The sequence below is a fragment of the Lathamus discolor genome, chromosome 22 (genome assembly GCF_037157495.1).
Source record: "Lathamus discolor isolate bLatDis1 chromosome 22, bLatDis1.hap1, whole genome shotgun sequence".
Taxonomy (NCBI): domain Eukaryota; kingdom Metazoa; phylum Chordata; class Aves; order Psittaciformes; family Psittacidae; genus Lathamus; species Lathamus discolor.
Genome location: NC_088905.1, coordinates 4,000,955 through 4,019,861, shown reverse-complemented (window position 1 = coordinate 4,019,861; position 18,907 = coordinate 4,000,955). Strand labels below are relative to the sequence as shown.

The 18,907-nt window shown below is 40.1% G+C and overlaps 1 protein-coding gene across 1 annotated transcript; it reads left to right on the top strand.

Moving 5' to 3' along the window:
- The first annotated feature begins 72 nt into the window (after positions 1 to 72).
- On the top strand, positions 73 to 12,621 carry CDCA2 (cell division cycle associated 2). Its single transcript, XM_065659277.1, has 16 exons — positions 73 to 272; positions 1,312 to 1,902; positions 2,404 to 2,534; positions 3,101 to 3,254; positions 4,066 to 4,259; positions 4,379 to 4,457; positions 5,280 to 5,494; positions 5,863 to 5,947; positions 6,452 to 6,669; positions 7,145 to 7,223; positions 7,850 to 7,905; positions 8,742 to 8,882; positions 9,092 to 9,263; positions 9,710 to 9,924; positions 10,277 to 11,110; positions 12,000 to 12,621. Exons 2-15 carry the CDS (start codon positions 1,377 to 1,379, stop codon positions 11,078 to 11,080), a joined length of 3,069 nt encoding a protein of 1,022 aa, XP_065515349.1. The 5' UTR covers positions 73 to 272; positions 1,312 to 1,376; the 3' UTR covers positions 11,081 to 11,110; positions 12,000 to 12,621.
- The last annotated feature ends 6,286 nt before the right edge of the window (positions 12,622 to 18,907 follow it).

Genomic DNA, 18,907 nt, shown 5'->3' with positions numbered 1-18,907 from the left:
AAGGGAGGAGTAGAACCCCTTATTTGCATGAAGCTTGAGGCGCGGCGGAGTCGCCCCCTGATTTGTCGCGGGCTGTCACGTGGGCGCGGGTCGTTCGCGATTTGAAAATGCCGTCTCAGCGCGCCGCTAACGGTTGTGATCCCTCCGCGAGTAAAAGGACAAAGAGTCCCCCGGTCCCGGGGAGCCCTGCCTGAGACCGGGGAGGAGCCGGCGCGAGGCTGCCTCTCCTCGCGACCCGCTCTCATTCTGTGCGCCTTTATCCATGGGAGGCGGTGAGCGCAAGGGGCGAGAGGACGAGAGGGGCGAAGGCGCGGAGGGATACGCGGTAGTGCGGCTCGGTTTGAACTCCTGAGGCGGGACCGAGCCGGTGGCTGAGGGGGAGCGTTGGGGCGGGCGTGAGGGGGGCCGCGGTAAGGTGGGGCGAGCCGGGCCGGAGGTGAAGTTGGAGGAGGTGGGGAGCGCTGGTGAGGGGATGTAAAGGAGTGGGGAGCGCTGGTGAGGGGATGTAAAGGAGTGGGGAGCGCTGGTGAGGGGGTGTAAGGGAGTGGGGAGCGCTGGGAGGGTACCTGAGGGGTCTCGAGAGGCGAGCGTTGCGCGCTGGGGGGGTGCTGAGGGGGTTGTGGGCCCTGAGGTAATGGGGATGAGTCCGCACGGGGAGGTTCTCCCTGGCGCAGCCGCGTCTCCTTGGTACAACCGGGTAGAGGAAGGCACCGGTTTCTTAGTGTGGGCTTAAAGCAAGTTGTGCACGGCGTATTTAAGGGTTTAATTGTTAGACTAAGTGCGGGAAAAGGCGCAAAGTGGAACCAAAGTTTATGTGGAACCGAAGTTTCAGACTGACGTTGCTGAGTTCTACATGCTTAACTTAAAATCCAAGGAGCTACGTGCAGAAAACTTAACGTCCTAAATGTTCTGCTTCATATTAAACTGCTAATGCTTGGTGCAACGCTTACAGCAAAACGATCACAGTGTGATTATAGAATCATGGTTTGGGTTGGACAGGACCTTGAGATCATCTTGTTCCAAACCATTGCCATGGCAGGGACACCTCACACATACTTTGTGCTTAACAGCTTCATACTAACATGGAATTGATGAGCAGTGGATGTGTAGTGTGAAGCACTTCTGCTGTGCATATTTATAGTGTCTTTTTGTGTCCTTTCTGTGGAGCTGTCTAGAGATAAGGCTCTTCCTTTCACCCCACCATTAAACACTTGGTTGGAGGTAAAAACCTAGATTGGGTAGAAGTTTGAGAACGGTGGCCAACTCTTGCTCTTACTCTATACCTATTAAAATATCTTCTTTTCCTTTTAGCTGGGTACGTGTAGTTACGGGAGAGCAAAGGCTGGCTGAATGTTCCTTAGAATACATCACTAAGAATGCGCGGGCGACCTAAGAATGTAAATGTTCCCCTGAAAGTTAAAGAAAATGAGAGTGTCTGTCCTGAAGAGAAGGAGGAGGCCGTTTGCCCTGATCTCTCAAAAGGCCGGAAGGTTTGCAAAGTGACTAAATCAAAAGTCATCAAGGCATCCAAGAAGGAGAAAGTCAGTGACTGGGACCAAGCGCAGTTGCAAGAATGCACCCTGAGATACAGCACAGGCCTTGGGAAGGAATCGTGCCACAGCAAGAAAGAGGATGGTAGCTGTCCGTATACTAAGAGCTTTCCTGATGCACCAACAAGGGATGTGGTCATTGAACCTCCCTTGCCTTTGAACAACAAGGAAAATTTGTCACGAAATAGGCCTGTTTCTTTGGGTGGTGAATGCTACGTGACACCTAATAGGAACAAAGCAGAAGAATCTGATTGTGGAATATCAGAGAAACGGGGAAAAAATGTTGTTTTTGCAGCTGTAACAACTGGTGAATTTGGGATTACTCAAGCAAGCTTCACTGTACCATCTCTTGGTAAGGCTGGAGTGCCTGACAGTTGTCTTCCTCAGAGGGGTATCTAGGGTTCATCTAGTCCAACCTCTCGTTAAAGCTTCAATTCAGGTCAGGTTCAGGTTGTCTGGCTGAGTTGGAATATGCCTAAGGATACGACTGTGATATGATGTTGCTGTATTTCCCTATTGAATGTTTTTCTGTACGGTGAATGAGGTGTCAGTGAGTTTCACAAGGCAGTATTAAGACAAATCCTGCAAATATTGGGAGACAGTTCCTTAATTACCAATGGGAAAAGTGAAATAGAGCTCCTTGGTATGTAGCTTAGTTAAATATTAACTTGCTTTTAGGAAGCTAATTTGGTTTTGCTCAGGAAGGATTCTTGAGCTGAGCAGTTATTTAGAAGTTTTCATAAACAAAAATCACTCTTAAACAAACAAAAATGCCATTTTAAAACTTTAGATAGTCTTACTCCAAAAAGAATTTTAGGTTTTTTTTTTTATTATTATTTTTTTTCTATTTCAGGGAAATCTCCAACTCCATCAAAATTTCGCAGAAGATCAACAATTGGAGTACGGGGGTCACCAGAAAATAACACCCTTATTCAGTATCTTGCCCAGCAGAGAAGCAACAGGAAAAAAGCAGCTTTTGCACAGGTGAGAGTCTTTCTCAAATATCGACATATGCTGGCAGCAGGAGAAGTCCGGAAGAAGCCAGGAGGAGGAACAATCATTTTATTGACTTCCCTTGGATACCTTATGTTGGAATAGAGGGATGTTAGAGGGTTTGCTTGTTGAGTGTTTGCAGTCTTCTCTTCATGCCCAGCTTGCTTGTATATTTTCACTTGTATGCACTATAACCTGTTTTTGCCATGCTTGTTTTTTTTTGACTAAAGTGTTAATAGTTTAAAGTGAAGTAAATGCTAGCATAAGTGACTTGGTTTATAATCAGACGTTCTTAAAGTAAGCATAGGCTGTCAGAAACCAAATTATGGATCCGATCTAGAGGGCAGATTTTGAGAGGCAGTAAAACCTAACAGATTTCTCAGTACAATTCCTTTTTTTTTGTGTATTTGTATCACACAACTCAAATTGAAGCCAGATTAAATACAAGATTCGATTCTTCTCAGAGTTTCTTTTGTGCCAAGGTACAAATAGAAAGTAATAGGACCATTTCTCTTGGGGGAAAAAAACAAACCATCTTGTGGTTAATTTTGTTTTAGCAGGTTAGTCCTTTAAAATACAAACCTGCCAGGTCATTAAAGGACAAGATAGATGCTTTTCAAACATCTTTTAAATCAGTACAAGAAGCTGAAGCAGAAACTGGCTCCTCTGGACTGTCACAAGTGGATGCTGCTTCCCAGGGAACAGGCTCTTGTAAGTTGGTTATATTTGCGGTCAATGATTTATTTTAAACGTGAGGTCTGCCTTTAGGCCAAAAAGTACTAAACTACAAACAGTTAATAAAAACAGCAAAAGAAATGCTCTTTTGTAAGGTTTGGCACAGGTTTTGTTTGTTTAAACCCATGTCATTTCTTAGTGCATCCTGAATAGTGGTTTCTCAGAATAGCCCCAGAAAAAAACCCCAAACACTTGTATTTTTGGGGAACTGTTTTCTTAAGGGTTACTTTCTAGATTTATACCCTTTAATGCCTAGTGAAAAATAAGTTAGTGTTTTCACACTTTTTCTGTGAAACTGAGAATGGTTTTCCTGATGACTGGTTTTAGCTGTGGTAACTTATCTCTCTTAATCACGATGCACAGACTTATTTAATAACTTTCAAGTACAGTAATTTTAGAAATGCAATTACATTACTGAGGTGTGACATCCTTATTAACGACAATAGCAAGTGTTGCAAAAGCAAGTCAGGGCAGTACTGCGGTTTTACTGTGAGAAAATAGTAGTGTGGATGCTTCTACAATGCTGCTCTGGTAGCAGGAACTACAATGCTTCTCTGGTATTGGTGGGCCTAGTAACATTTCTATGAAAAGAGCAAACTTGGTTTGTTTTAAAGATTTGGTAAAGTTATTTTCCAAGTAGAACCTAAAATGCGTGGTTTTTTTCTTTTTCCTGACTAGAAAGCTACCAAGCTTTTTGAATCTTACCACCCTATGGGTGAAGAGCCACAAAAAGAGCATTCACAAACCTAAAGTTTGTGGTTTCTTGTTTGTTTTTTGTCTGATACAGCTCAGAACAAAGTATGTTTTACAGAAGAGCAGAACCTGGATCAGTGCGGTGAAAAGTTAATGTCTGGTGACAATGGAGCTGATCTGAAAGAGAATCCAAGACTAAATTTGACCAGCAGCAGTAAGCCTGATACCGAGATCTTGTCTTCATGCCAAGATGCATCTGTCACTGAGCCTGCTCCTGCTGTTTCAAAGGTACTTTATTATATAAGTATGGGCAAAGAACATATATATATATATGTGTGTATATATGTGTGTGTATATATATGAATATATATATACACACATATAAAATACTGTAACTTTTTCTCTAGGAATGGGTTTATGAGCAACACAATCCTAGTGAGTCGTTGGAGACTGTTGCAACTAAAGATGTCTTAGAAACAGGCCATGGTAAGAGGATTCATCACTATTACAATGTTATATTCTTATTAGAAAGTAAAAATACTTAGAATATTTGCAAGGAAATGTTTCACAAGCAGTCATTCCATGTCTGTCATCTTGTCTACAATTAGTGATGCAGTAGAAACCTGATCCAGCTTTGACATAAAGGCATAGCACTGAAAATAGTGATCTTTTTTCAAGTGCTGCTACAGAGGAGGCTCAAGTCAAAATTTAAAACTGAATGCAGAGCTCATTCAGTACAACTTAGCATTAAACATGCTTTTACTTAAGCACAATTCATAGGAAGGAAATAGCTTTTAGGGGAGGAACTATTTGAAAGGTGGGGTAGGGCCTTGTGGGTGGTGTGTTGGCAGTTTGATTCTGATAGGAAAAGCGAGCTTAAACTGACACACAGTCAGGGGATAGTTGTTTGGAGTTTCCCTTAGTTTTGCTAGTCAGGCCATTTATAGGGAAAAGCATAGTTAATGCTTATGAGGGAGAGAGGGATGTTAATGTAGAGAGTCCCTTTGTGTACATTAGAGCATATGTATTTCCCCCCCAATTTACATGGATGAGAGAGAAATCCTTGTGTAAAATGCCCCTTCCTTCTGTAGGGCTCCCTTTCTACTTCTGTATAGTTTGTAAATTTCTCAAAATATGAAATGTAAATGTAGCACAATAATAGCAGAGATTTAGAAACATGGATTTTTTGTGATGTTGATGCGCAGACTCTATGGACATGTGTACACTTATACTTGATGTTGCTAATGCTATAGTCTTCTCAATTTTACTTCAGTTTTTAATTGTCATATCTGTCTACTTGCTCTAAAGATTCCAGTTGTGAGCACATCACTAAAGACATTACAAGTAATGTTATGTCAGATCTAAGCAGAAGGATAGTCAGCTTTGCAGAAGAACCCAGCCTGGGAATGTGCGATGAAAGCAAGGCAGCAGTCACACCACAGCACTTAGGAAGGGGTACCCTACCTGAGCACAGAGAGAGCGGCTCCCTCTTGCGATCCGTGCTGAAGAAAACGCTGACCAAGGTAGGTTAACTGACTCACGTGGAGATCTAAGGATGAACTTCTGCAGTCATCGTTGAACTGCCAGGAGTTGAATTGTTGAAGATAATTTTTACTAATTAAAATGCATTTTGAAATAATTTAATGCTCTCAGTGGGTATCTGTTTGCTGTTTGGTCATCTTGGAAGCTTTGCTTGAAGTTTTCATGGTGAGAGAAGATCCATATTATGTTGCTGAGTTTTATTCATTTAGGAAACAAGTAGGTTTTTGTAAGCACTAGGACTGATTATTAAATGTTGCTTATAGAAGATATTTTCTCCTTTGATTTGCACAAAGACAATATTTTAATTAAATGGTATTGAATAGATGATTGTACTACTTGATTTTGATAGGAATACTCAAGTGTGATTGACAGAGGAGGAGGTGAATCTCTTGCAGTCTCCAGTTGTGCAGAAACCTTTGAAGCAGTGCAAACAGGTCAGATTCACATTTTGGTTTTTAAATAGGTGAAGTATTTTGTGGCATCATAAGGCTTTGCCTCTTTGCTAATTCTGAAGAATGATATGCATTAACCACCACTGAAGTAGCTCAAGTGTGGCGTCCTACTGTGTGAAGGAGAAAATAAGGTGAGCAAGAAAAATAGTGTCTATTAAAAGAAACTAAAAAAATCACACTCTGAAACTTGACCTCTAACACCAGAATAGAATCACCTGGTGTTCAAGATATCTCACACTTGTCAGCTGGAACTTGTGGAACAGCCAGTCATTCCTAGTCTTCTTTCTTCCTTAATTCTTGGTACTGTAGTAAAGCTACAGTGAAAATTCTGGTGGAATCCCCAAAACATGAAAAGGTGGTATTTTGCTGTTTGTTTTGGGGGGTGTTGATTTTTAAGAGAATGTTAAGACCCATAAAAAGCCCTTGAAAAGTGTGCTCTCTGACAGTCTTAGCCCACTAAGCAGCCAGTGTATTTTATTACAATAGAGAAAACAGAAACATGGAGCTCCAAAAAGCTAAAGAAGAGAGTCACTTTTGGAGAAGTCCTGAGCCCAGAAATATTTGATGAAGCTTTACCCGCAAATACTCCATTGCGCAAAGGAGCAACCCCGGTCAGACATCCAGGCCTACAAAGCAACAGCCCTTCTGCAAGGTCAAGTCTCCTTGAGGAACCATTCCCGCAGCTGAACTTTGATTGCAGCAATGTAAGGGTTTTGTTGGAGTCTTTTGTTTTTTTTTTTTTTTTTTTTTAAGCCATAAACCCAGCCTCTTGGTCTCTCTGAATGTTCAGGATTGGTTTATTTTTTTTCTCCAGTCTGCTTCATTTTGAAAAGAAATTGCTAAAATATTATAATCGAGCCTTCTGGAAGCTTTAGAATGGCATTGAGAACTTTTGCTTTTGGTTTCTGAATTCTAAGTAGCATTTTGGCCTGTAGAGCTATGTTTAAAGTTGAGTACTGGTAGCACATGAAATATTTTTCACTTCACTAGTTCATATACTTTTGATGCTATCTTTTGATAACTGTATTTCTTTTTGCCATATACGGCAAGTGAGCTGTCATGTTCTTTAAGTAAAGAAAGTAAAATCACTTGTCTGTTTGAAGCACTGATAGAAAAGGTGTTTTTCAGTGTATATCTGGTATGGTATATTGCTAAAATTAACTTTCCTTTTGTTTAAAGGAATGTATTGAGCCTCTTCAAGAGTCACTGGAGGCTTCTGTTGCTGCAGAAGACCTTTTACCTGTTGAAACTGCAGAAGGTAACCCCAACTTGGTTTTTTGTCATTAGCGAATACATCTTTCTGTCTCTGAAAACTGAGATATGACACAAGGGTTGGGGGTTTTTTTCATACAAAGGGGTCTATTTCAGTTGTGCTAAAATGGAAATGCTCTTGCTTTCTTCTAGTGGTCTTTACAGTAGCTGCAGTGTTTACGTGTTCTTTTGGTTAACTGGAAGTTACTTGACTTTATATTCTTCTCTGAAAGTGGCTGATCTAATTAGACTTCGTGCTTTAAATATTTTGGCTTACTGTCTTGATTCTGGTATTGTAATTTTGGAGGTTTTAACAGCAAGACAACAACAGAAAGCTGAAGGGGGATTGTGCATGTGTATGTATATATCTCAATGCGAGTTGTGCAAGGACTTTGTTATCAAATCCTCACCACATTTGTTTTCCTCTGCTTTGTAAAGCAAGCTGTAATGCTTTTTTTTTTTTTTTTAATCTTGCCATGTTTGATAGAGCTTAAGATTGTTGCTGGTTAATCAAGACTAAGATGAATAAACATGCTGTGCAGAATGTTGGAAGTGATATGGATACTTTCCTCAAAATGTGATTAACTTTTTGTGTTGAAACTGAATCAATAATCTTATTTTCTTCATATATAGTAGCAGAAAGTGACAAATCTGATACGACAAACACTCCTTCTTCTACTAAAAGGAAGGTGAGTTTAGTGATGATGGTTTATTTTTTAACTTCTTCAGGCAGAATTGTTACATTTATAGCTTCTGATGCTTTTAAGAGTTTTACAGGCTTAGGTATGATGGTTGTTTTTATCCAGGTATATGGAGATATATCATGTTAATGCAGATAATATCTTAAGGAAATCTCATTTTTGAGTGAAAGTCGTTTTCCAGTTATTAAAAACATTTTTTGTTATGGTCTAATGCTTATATTTATTATTGAATTTTCCAGGAACTTTCTTAAATAGTCTGACAATATTTAGAGGATTTGTGCATAGACAGTCATTCGTAAGATTAGGGTCTTCATTCATGGGAATCTAAAACCTTAGAATCACAGAAAATTGGGGAGAGTGGACAAAAAGTTTTATGTCTACTTTTCTATGTGGTTGAATTTCTTTGAGTTGGGAACATGAGGTGGAGGCTGATAAAATCAAAGTGATTGTGCAGCCTGTGATGACTTCAGGTGTCACTGAAAATGTGGTTCCCAGCAGAGTGCTGAAGCTCTTCATTCCTGTTACCCTGGCTGTTAGCCATAAGGCAGACACAGTATCAGATGGGAATCTCTTATAGCTGAAAATGAACATTTTTGCTTTTCTCATTAGAATCTCCTCTTTGGACAAACAGGGCTGTATTGTACTGTGTGAGAAGACTAGCTCTATAAAGCTTTGATTTCCAGTTGTCAGTGTCTAGTTCTTACAGCATCATCTGTGAAATAACAAGGCTATTGCAATGTGATTCTTGTGCTTATTTTTAAAACATGGTTCATGTGTCACAACACACATGCACCCAACAACTTCAAATTCGTGTTCTTCAACAGTGTAGCACCATTTCAGAGGAGACAGATTTCAGTATCTCAAAAGCCACAAGTAAACAGAATGCTAAGGATACTCAAAATCCAGGAAAGAACAAAGTTCAAAGACAAAGGAACATAACCACGTCTGCTGCCAAAAAGACACAAGTAAGTGTTGGCCAGTTGCAGCTGGTGATTTTGCCTTTATCTTTGAATTTGGACACTCAATCCAAGTGTCTCTTCTTGTGTGTTCTAGTGATTAATTTGATTTAATAAAGGTTTTCTAAAGGGTGCTGTTTCCTGTTGCTGCCAACATTCTCTTGTACAGGAATGTTATAATTACACTGTGTTTTATTCAGCTTTCTCCATCTTTTCAGAAAGTAAAATATACAGGCTATGGGAAAAGAAGAAGGAAAAAAGTAAAAAAGTCTTTATACGGGGAGAGAAAGATGGCTTCTAAGAAACCTCTTCTCAGCCCTATCCCTGAAATTCCAGAGCTTTTCTCTGCCTCATCTTCAAACTCAACAAAGGCAACTGCATTTTTTTCAGGTAATACGGTTTTGAGTTTTGTTTTGCCTTACTCTTCATGGTCTTTCTAATTTTTTATTTCAACAGTTACATAGAAAAACTGTTGAGGGTTGAGTTCTGTGCATAGGTAAAAGGCCCAGAATACATGTTTTAGTTTTAATTGCTTTTGTAATAGTAGTGTACAGAGGATCTAACAGATTGCTAATCTCCAACTGTGTAAGTTTAGCTCCTGTTGGACTCCAGTGTAAAGCTGACTTTGACTTGATGCTGGTATTTTCGTAGTATTTAAAAGTAGTACGTTGAGCATGAATAGTGAAGTGTTTCTACACTGCTTTTGTGGGATGGTTGCTTAGAGGGTTACTTGTATGTAAATAAAATACTATAAAACTTTTGTTGTAATATTTAACAAAAGGCTTTGTCCATTCACCATTAGAATCAAGTAACCACATGCTTTTATTCCAATCCAGAGGATGTACTTTTAGAGGATACCAAATCTGGAAATGCTGGCAAGGATGTTCAACAGAAGCTGGTGGCTGAAGAAATAGGAGGGAAAGGCACCCATGTGGTTCATACATCCTCAGGCTCTGAGGACCTGGATGCAGGAGAAGCCAGCAGCCCCAGTGACAAAGTGTTCCAGGTGCCAGAGGGTGATCTGGAGCCTGTGTCTGGCAATGAAAAGGAGGTAACTTAAGAATACTGCTAGAAAATCAGAATTGTGCTTGATGTTGTTGGATAAAACAAGTAATATTTTGGGGAATTAAAAACCTGGGTGATTCAGTATTGGAACAGGCTGCCCGGAGAGGCTGTGGAACCCTCAGCGTTTGAAGGAGGTATTCAGAATTTAGCAATGCTTCATTCAGTAGAAGTTTAGTCCCACATTTCAACCTTCAGGATTCAGTGTGTTGGTTGAGGTGTTTTGTGAATCATGAGACTTAGCAGGAAAACAGCTGCATGTGTTTAGTTGTCAGCTCTTTGGAACCAGGTTTTTGTGGGTTACATTTGCCTATATTTACAAAAACAATTTCTTTCCCCAGTTTTCAAATGCTGTGCCAGATGCAAAGTGTGCTTTTGATACATCTGACCATTTCCAACAAGGTGAAGAGACTGCCTGTATAAAAAAGGCAAAAGAAAGTGGTTTCTTGATAGAAAATTGGAAACTACAAGAAAATCTCCTCAAAGAGGCAGAGCAGCTGACAGGGCTGGAGCTTCTGCACCAACAGGACATGAGTGAACATGCAGATGCCCAAAGAACTCAGTGTCCACAAAAGGATTCTGCAAGAAGTGGTCCACCAAGAGGAAGAAGAAGAAGAAGCAGCAGTGCCATGTGTTTTCTTCCCATTGGAAACTGTCTTCCATTTTGTTCTTATAATGTGGAAGAAATCCTCTCTGCTCCTCATCTAGAAAAAAAAAAGAGTGATAACAGTGGTGGAAAGAGAGTGAGGCGCAGCATGAGACTACATGAAGGTGCAGAAATTGAAGGACTTGCATGGATTCAAGTACCCAGTGAGATCCAGAAGAGCCCTCCCCTGGTAGCTTCTGCTTGCAAAACCAGAAGGACAATAAGCACATCCACCCTTACAGAATCTGAGAACTTTCACCACAAAGGACAAAATCTTCTCCAGTTTTCAGCACCAGGGAAGAACAATGACTCTGTTAATCTTGCTGATAGGCCTTCCAAAAGATGGAGGAGGAAAAGCATGTATGAACTCACAGCTCAAGAAACAAGAACTTACTCTCCAACCCGGAGAAGGAGCAGAAGACATTCTGTATACAGGAAGGACAGAAGTAACCAGAATCATGATGATGAAGTAGAAATACTTCTTGAAAATAACATTTAGTGAGGTTTCATCTGATTGTCTAAAGTGAAGGTCAGTATTAGACTCATGTTCTCTCTCTTAAATGCTGTTTTCTTCTCTCTCCCACTTGTGTTTCCTTACTTACTATTTCTTTCTTAATTTTTCTGAATAACTTAGAAGTGATTTTCCTTGTCTTGATGCCTAAAATGCTTGAAGATCAAAACTGTGTGGAAGACCTAGTTTGGCTGAGAGCATTGCTCTTGCAGACAGTCATGGCAGGTAATTGGGAGGATAAAAAACTTCTGTCATGAACTGAATTTGATGTCACCCCTTTGCTATAGTCTCCATCCTTGCTTACATATTCTCAGACTTTGTGCTGTCTACAGGGCCAATAGCAATGAAACACTGCTAGTATTAGAAAAAACCTCAAGTAAGACAATCTACAGAATTTAAATAACATTGATGTGCATTTGCACGCTTGTTGTAGTCTGGGATTCTCTTGCTTAATCTTTACACTTGTGGTACCTGCACAGCAGGCTGGAATTTTAGCCCTTGGAACTTGGTTGTGATGATTAGACTGGATGTGTTTAGCAGACCACCTTGCTCCATTTGCTCCACTCAAATGCACAGTAAGTGTAGGAAGCTGCTAAACTGGAGATATGTCAGCAAATGTGTGACTCTCAGTAAAGAGGAATGAACTTGATAGTTCAAAAAGACAGTCTGTGGTGACAAGTTATTTTCTAGATAGGGCTCTTTCTTTTGAAAGAACAGGATTCAAGCTTAAGCCTTTGCTATATATTTGAAGTTGAAGTAGATAAAATGTGACTTTGTCTTTAGTTGTTTTATCATACTGTTGTAAATTATGCTCCTCCAGCTAGAATTGTTTGAAGTGTTGATGTTTCCCATGTGCTTGAGCATTCTTTATAAATTGCTTTTGAAATCTGCATGAATTTTTTTCCAGATTTCAAAATTATCCTAAAAAGACCCCTTGAGATGCTCTGCAAATAAGAAAGAAATCACTTCTGGCTTGAAGGAGAGGAGTAGAAGGCGGGGAAGCTGTTACCATCTTCTGCAAAGACTTTGCTTTACCTTCCGGGCACAAGCAAGAGTAGAGGCCCTATAAGTAAGGCTGAGTTTTGTGTTAGAATTAATGAATTCTGTTTCTGCTGTGAAGGTTGGACATTAGGAGAAAAAAACTAAATCTTTGTTGTATTTAAAACTAATTTAAAAAAAATAAATTCATTATGGAGAGTGAAACATTCATTATACAGTAAAGCTGTGCTCCATCTCTGGCTATGTCCAAGCTTTGGTGTGTGTGTTACTGAACAGTGCATATCCTCCAGAAGTTGACCTGTTGTCTTGCTGTTTCCATTTTTCTAGTCCGACCAGTGTAATATAAAGTGATGACTGTAGGTGGTCTCCTTGCACATTTGCTGTAGCTTTCATTTGTCATCCTGTTGTGTTTCAGCCGTAGTGAAATACCTGTGCCAGCTTGAAGGAAATAGCTTTCCATTGCAAATGATCTCTGCTGTGACCTTGCTTTTAACATTCTTGATGTGGAATAAAATACTTTATGTGCTTGGCTGCTTTTATAATGGTTAAAAGCAAACAGAGCAGTTTAATTTTTTTTATGCATGTTTTACTTTTCTCTGCAGCCATCATCAGTTTGTCCCAAGACAAGAACTCCTAAAGGCAACTTGAAAGAAACTTCACTACCTAAATGCTGTTTATCTTATGCCGCTTTAGAAATGTTACTGAAGTTGCTGCAGAATCATTTTGGTTGGAAAAGACTTGTAAGATCAAATCTGTTACCTGGCGCTGCCAAGTTACGACTAAACGTGTCCCTCAGTGTCACATCTAAACATCTAAATACTTCCAAACCCAGTTTTCTTGATGTTTTATTTTGGGTGTTTCTTTTGTGTCTCAGTGACTGATTTAGACTGGGAGACAGAAGGGTGATAGTTGAACCGGTTGCAGCGCAGTCTGTTGGTTTACCAGGAGAGGGCAGTCTGACATGACCTTTTATGGTTTAATATAACGTACACATAGCATACTAGCTAAGGTTCAACTTTAAAGCTCCTGGAGATTAAAGCTAATAATAGCTGCTCCTTGAAATGAAAACGAAGAATAGCTGCTACTTCAAACATTTAAAAAATCAAGCCGGCAACTGTGCTGCACATTGAAATGAATTTGGAAAAGTGAAACTGCTGTCCTGTATTCAGGTATGACTTTCCATAGAGAAATCACGCTGTGCTCTTAAACATGGTAGAGCACTGCAGCTGTGTGTGATGCTTGAGGGCTTAACCTGAAATGCTGCCTAGAACATGCTTTTCCTGATATTGCTATCCTATGCATCAGTTGCTGCAGCCCTAGAAGGGAATTCTCTCTTGAGGTTTCTTGAGTGGGAAGGCTAAGTGCACTGCAGATGTGAAGTCAAGTCAGAAAGAGAAGAGCAAGGATAAGGAGAAGAAAACAAAGCTTGGCTTTTCTTCCTGGCAGAACTTGCCAGGTTGGAAAGGACTGTTAGGAATTAAATGTAGATGCTTGATGGCAGTTTGCATGGCTTGCATGGGGATGCAGCTGGATCCTACAGAGAAATAGAGGTTGCAGTGAATGGGACTTAACCTGGAGAGGACTTGAGAGGAGTCTTCAGTTATGCAGAAGGTTGTTGTAAGGGGGAGGTAATAATCTGTTCTCCATATCTGTACTGAATGGGACAAGAAATAATGTGTTTAAATTAGAAGAAAAAATGCCTCTGTTAAACATTAAGAAAAAGTTCCAGCAGCAGAGATGGTTGATCATGGGAATACATTGCCTTGGGAAGTTGTGGAATCTCCATCACTGGAGGCTTTTAAGAACAGATTAAACAAATATCTGTCAGGAATGACATATGATCCTTCCTAGGGGTAGGGATAGGGCCTGGATGGCCTCTTGAGGTCTCTTCTGGCTGTGTTTTCTGATTGCTGGAGATTAGGGTTGCAAGAGGTGATTTGGGACTTGCCTAATAGCTAATACCTGAGGTAGAATCTGTCATGGAATAGGGAGCTGGAGGACTGCTAACGCTGGGGGCTGTTTAGCATGGGAAGGAACTGGGGCACTTGGGAGAGAGCTCTTCATGCAAGGCTAGCAAAATGTTCTTAGTACTTGAAACATTCAGATCTTGAGCGACTCACTGCTTTTCCTCAGAAGAGTATAGACTCCTGAAGTGGTGTAACCTACAACTTGGTGTCTCTGCTGTTATACAGGAAGTGTAGCAGCAGAATAAACAAAGCTGTTCCACTTACAGGTTTGCTTTTCTACAAGTGAGTTAACATTAACCTTTGAGTGACCAGCAACTTTACTATCCCCATTCAATCAACAGAAGAGCTTTCTGAAGACATCTCTTGGTTGCAATGCCATACTGGGGTGTAGGAATTAAATTCAAGGTATATTGTGTGCCAATTGCAGACATGTGTTGAGATATTTTAAGTTTGGAGTCCTTTTTGGCTGTTGGTGTGCTTTCCAGTGCTAGTCTTTGCCACCTTCGACTTGCATCACTGTTTTGACCTTTGTGCATTATTGAGCTCCATGTCAGTCTGTGTATTATAGTGGCATCTAAACAAACCAATGGTGTTGGCCAGTCTCATCTTTCATCTACTGTCTCTACTCTTCTAAAGGGAGTATTTTTCCTCTTTAGAAGATTGTTACAAAGCTTACTTTGTGTTTAAAAAGTACTTGACTGATGTTAAGTGCTGTATTGTATAGGCTTTAAATGGCTTCAAGTAGGATAATAGCACTAAGTGGATATTGCCCAATAATTGAATTTACCAGATTGCTGTGTAATTATCATGCTCTGACTGACAGAAAGGACAAGTGTGGCTCCTAGAAAGACTGATTATTTTGCTGCTCTGTAATTATGATGTTGTTAATAAGGAAGAGTAATTACACATCACTTGTGCTATCCTGTGAAGTGCAGGCTTGATACATTCTCAGCTGAGTTCTGAGTGGTAAGGAGTATTTCACAGCTGGCATGGTCTTTGCTTCAATTTGCTTAATGTGAGGTGGAGATACAAAGAACAACAATACCCACATTTGAATATTTCAGGAAATTTTAAAGGGAAAGTGTTAGTGTGTTCCAGGAATTGTCTTATGCCAATATTTTGCCACAAGGAAGATGCACAAAAGTGGAGAGGATATGACCAAGTTTTCTCACATGGGAGTTAATGGAAGTAGTTTCCCCAACCTGACAGTCATGGTAAGTGGGGGAAAGAAAATAACAAGAATTGTATGGTTTTTTCTGCTTTTTTTCTTAAACGTCAGTTGTATCTAAAGCTTTACCTGGTCTTCAGCTTATTCTTCTCTACTTGCTTCTGACTAATTGGGCCATAGAAGGGCATACTGAACCGCCTAAGTGTGACATATAAATTTCACACTTATATGTTATTTTATTCTAGCTGCTGTTTAGAAATGCACTAAAAGAATTGTGGTCTGCTTTTCCACCTCTCACTCTGAATCCTTTAGCACTCTGATACTTCACTTAAACCTGGAAGGAGTTTAGTGATGAACTGATCTGTGCCCAAGGAAGCAAACAGAAAAGCATTGTTAGATCCATGTACAGGGAAATGGAGAGAGGAAGGAAAAAAAAGCACCACTGAAGTATGTCAAGTGTAGCTTAAGCACACAGAGCAGGAGTGGGCAGTGAAAGAATCCTGTTTTCAAGCTGCTAACAGGTAGGTGGGCAATGGAAATCAATCTAAAACAGTAAAGTGTAGTTGCGTATTCCTTCAAATTGCACGTTTTTAAGAGGAGGAGGTAAACAGTGCAAATCAAAATGCTTTCACTTGAAACAAGGTAAGGTCTAATTTCACTGTGTCCCAGGGGGAAAGATGAAGTTGTGCCTGTGACTTGCAGACAAGAAGGCTAATGTATTAGTTTTGTAATTAAGTCCTGTAAATTGTGCATAACAGACCAATGAACTACTTTAGCCAGGCTTTGGAGGGGGAAGAAGAAAAACCTGTGCGCACTGGGAATGAGGGCATGGAACATATTCCCTAACTCAAACCTGAAAAACCTGGTGTTAGTCTTGGGTTATTTCCAGTGACCCCTTGACTCCCATCTTCCTGCCCCCTGCACAGATTTGGAACTGGTCAGCCAGTTCTGTTTTTGGAAGGGAGAGGAGACAGATATAATGAATGGCTTTTATTGTGCAATATTTCAAAACCTTTTTGACTGCATTCGGATGGGATGGAAAATGTTCTACCCTGCACTGCAGCCAAAATAAATAAAACATATTCCCTAAACCTGGATGTGTGTTTCACTCAAACTGGCAGTAGTTAGAGCTCTACTCTGAAACAAGAATTCAGTTTGACAATTCTTAGGCCTTGTTCAGCTGAATGTAACAGCCAAAGAAAATACTTGGAAAAAATTAAATAATACACATATTTACAGCTTGCAGGTGGCATTAATTTTTTTGTGGCTCATAGTATTTAGTTTTAAGAATCCCTCTTAGCTGGGCTAGATTGGAGAGTTCAAAAAATACATATTGTCTCTTTTTAAAATTAGTTTTTTCTTTAATGAGAATAGTCTCTCTGAAGGAAAATACATTTTATGGAGCTCCCTGATGGGTGATAAATAGCTGTGATTCAAGGCTTTAAAAGTTTAGGGTCTACCAAGAAACTGAAAAATGTACAAACACAAGACCCAGCAAACCAGCAGTAAAACCTCCTGACAGGAGCCTGCTATGCACTGGCTTCCAGCTCCACTAAAGCTTAGTTTAAATACCCTGTTATGGTGCAGGCTTACTGCTGGTTTTAGCATTGCTAAGCAGTTCAGTGAAATCCTTGCACTGTGTTACTGGGATACTTCACGTTGTGCAACATGTTTTATAGCCCGAAGAGCCATATTAATAATAACAATTTTTAATTTAGGCTGTGAAGGAGTAAAACTAAATGATCAGAACAGCCACCATGCCCAGACAGCCTCCACCCTGCAACCAAAGCTGTTATTTCTCACAATCCCACCCTGCAAACAAAAATCCCTTTGAACAAATAATATGCAAAACTCTTAATATTTTAAGCACATAAATGAGCCTCATTTTTTACATCATTGCGATCAAATCATTAAAGATTACAAACAGGGTCTCCAAGTCCAAAGAGAAGTTGCAGGAGTGGATAGACATCATTCCTTCAAAGCCCTAATGATGTAGTGAATAAACAAGGGTAGGAATCAGAAAATTGGGCTTTTTGTCCCCTCTGTGATATGGGTTTGGTTTTGTTCTGTTCTTGAATTAAATTGTTACCCAGTTTCCTTGCTCTTTGTCTTCTATTTATTTGCCAGCACTTGTAACATCAGGGTGAAAAATACGGATCTAATATCACCATCCATTAATTCAACTGAGTTATACTGAAGACACTTTTGAAGCCCTGTTTCACTCTGTCATAAATAACCTGCCTATGTCACACAAATGTTTGGACAAACAAATGCACTTAGTTCCATGTTCAGAAGGTCAGTAATGCTGAGTTCTGGTAGTAAATAATATTCACTAATGCAAATCTATTAGGGTTGTAAGGGAATTCACATTTGAACTGTGCCTTGGATAGGTTGAGTATCCTCGTGTGTGCTATTGAGGAAAAAGTAATCGTGTGGGTACAAATATGAATGATGAATAAAAAGCTCATTTTGTTCTCCCCTCAAGAAAAAGAAAAAAATCTTAAGTACCCATGGTGTGTTTTGCCAGGAAAGCTTTGTAAGGTTTATATAAGGAGTAGGTAATGTACGTGTAGCTTATCTTAATTCCAAGCATTACATAATATAAGCTATGGAATATAAGCCCAAATGTTCACTTTACATTTCTCTTTTGTACCTCCTGCTGCTTGCTTCTCACAGGAGAAGAGGTCTGTTGTACCTCGTGGAGTTTCCCAGTGCAGAAGCACTGTGTTTCCACTGCCTCGGGTTTGGAGTGTTCTGCCCTCTGCTCTGCCTCGCTTACCTTGCTTCTCTCATTCCAGTGCTTCCTCCTCTTGCTCCATACCCCAATGTCCAGCTCTTGCCAGTCACAGAAATGACAAGTTGCCTCACAGAGTGAGGATCCAAAGGGGGAAGCAGAGCAGTTGGTAGCACAGAGAATGGCTGCGTGTGCAAGATACTGCGAGCTAAGCAAATGAGAGCATTGCTGCCAGGAGCTTTTTCTAATGTTTGGCATAGTGCCTCTTAATAGAGCCACAAAGAGCCTCTGTCACAGCCAGATCTGTGGCGTTAAGTGCCTTGGAATTGCACCTTTGTATAAGAGTTAAAGCAAATGATAAGGCTTTAGGCAGAATTAAATATGTGGTTTTACACTGACACACGGAATAGCCAATGTCTTAAATTGGTCTTCTATTAGCAAAGAAAATCTCTGCTTCTGGACATTTCTTTTCCCTCATTCCACTAAGGATCAGCAAGAGCTTGGGAGCTGGGGTGGTAGTTGAGGAAAAGCCTTAAACCAAATCCTGAAACTTTCCTTTTCCATATTTTTAGCCTGCCTTTCTTCTGCTTTCAGTATTGAATGCAGCACAACTACTATGACCGTGCCAAAAGCTGTTTAAACAATATTAAGATGTTTTCTTCAAACTTCTCCCTAGGAAGATACTCTTTTTCAAGAGGAATGTTTTCCCTGGAGCATTACATCATGAATTGGTTCAGTTCTTGGAGTAAGAAATTGGACCAAATGGTGGAGAAGGTCTCCAGGGGAAACATACTTAGGCTGTTAAGTATTCCCACCAGAAAGCTTAGAAACCGCTTACATATTACCATTCTGTCCACATTTAGCCTTTCACCTTACTGCAGCTGAACAGAGGGGAGGGGGGGCTTTGACTTTTTTTAAGGAAACTTGAACCTCCTTTGTTTTTGTCA

Bases quoted from the DNA above. Each gene is read 5' to 3' on its own strand.
- CDCA2 (XM_065659277.1), top strand. From the start codon at position 1,377: ATGCGCGGGCGACCTAAGAATGTAAATGTTCCCCTGAAAGTTAAAGAA. The intron at 7,906-8,741 runs GTGAGTTTAGTG...GTTCTTCAACAG, and splicing joins CTTCTTCTACTAAAAGGAAG to TGTAGCACCATTTCAGAGGA. The intron at 9,925-10,276 runs GTAACTTAAGAA...TTCTTTCCCCAG, and splicing joins TGTCTGGCAATGAAAAGGAG to TTTTCAAATGCTGTGCCAGA.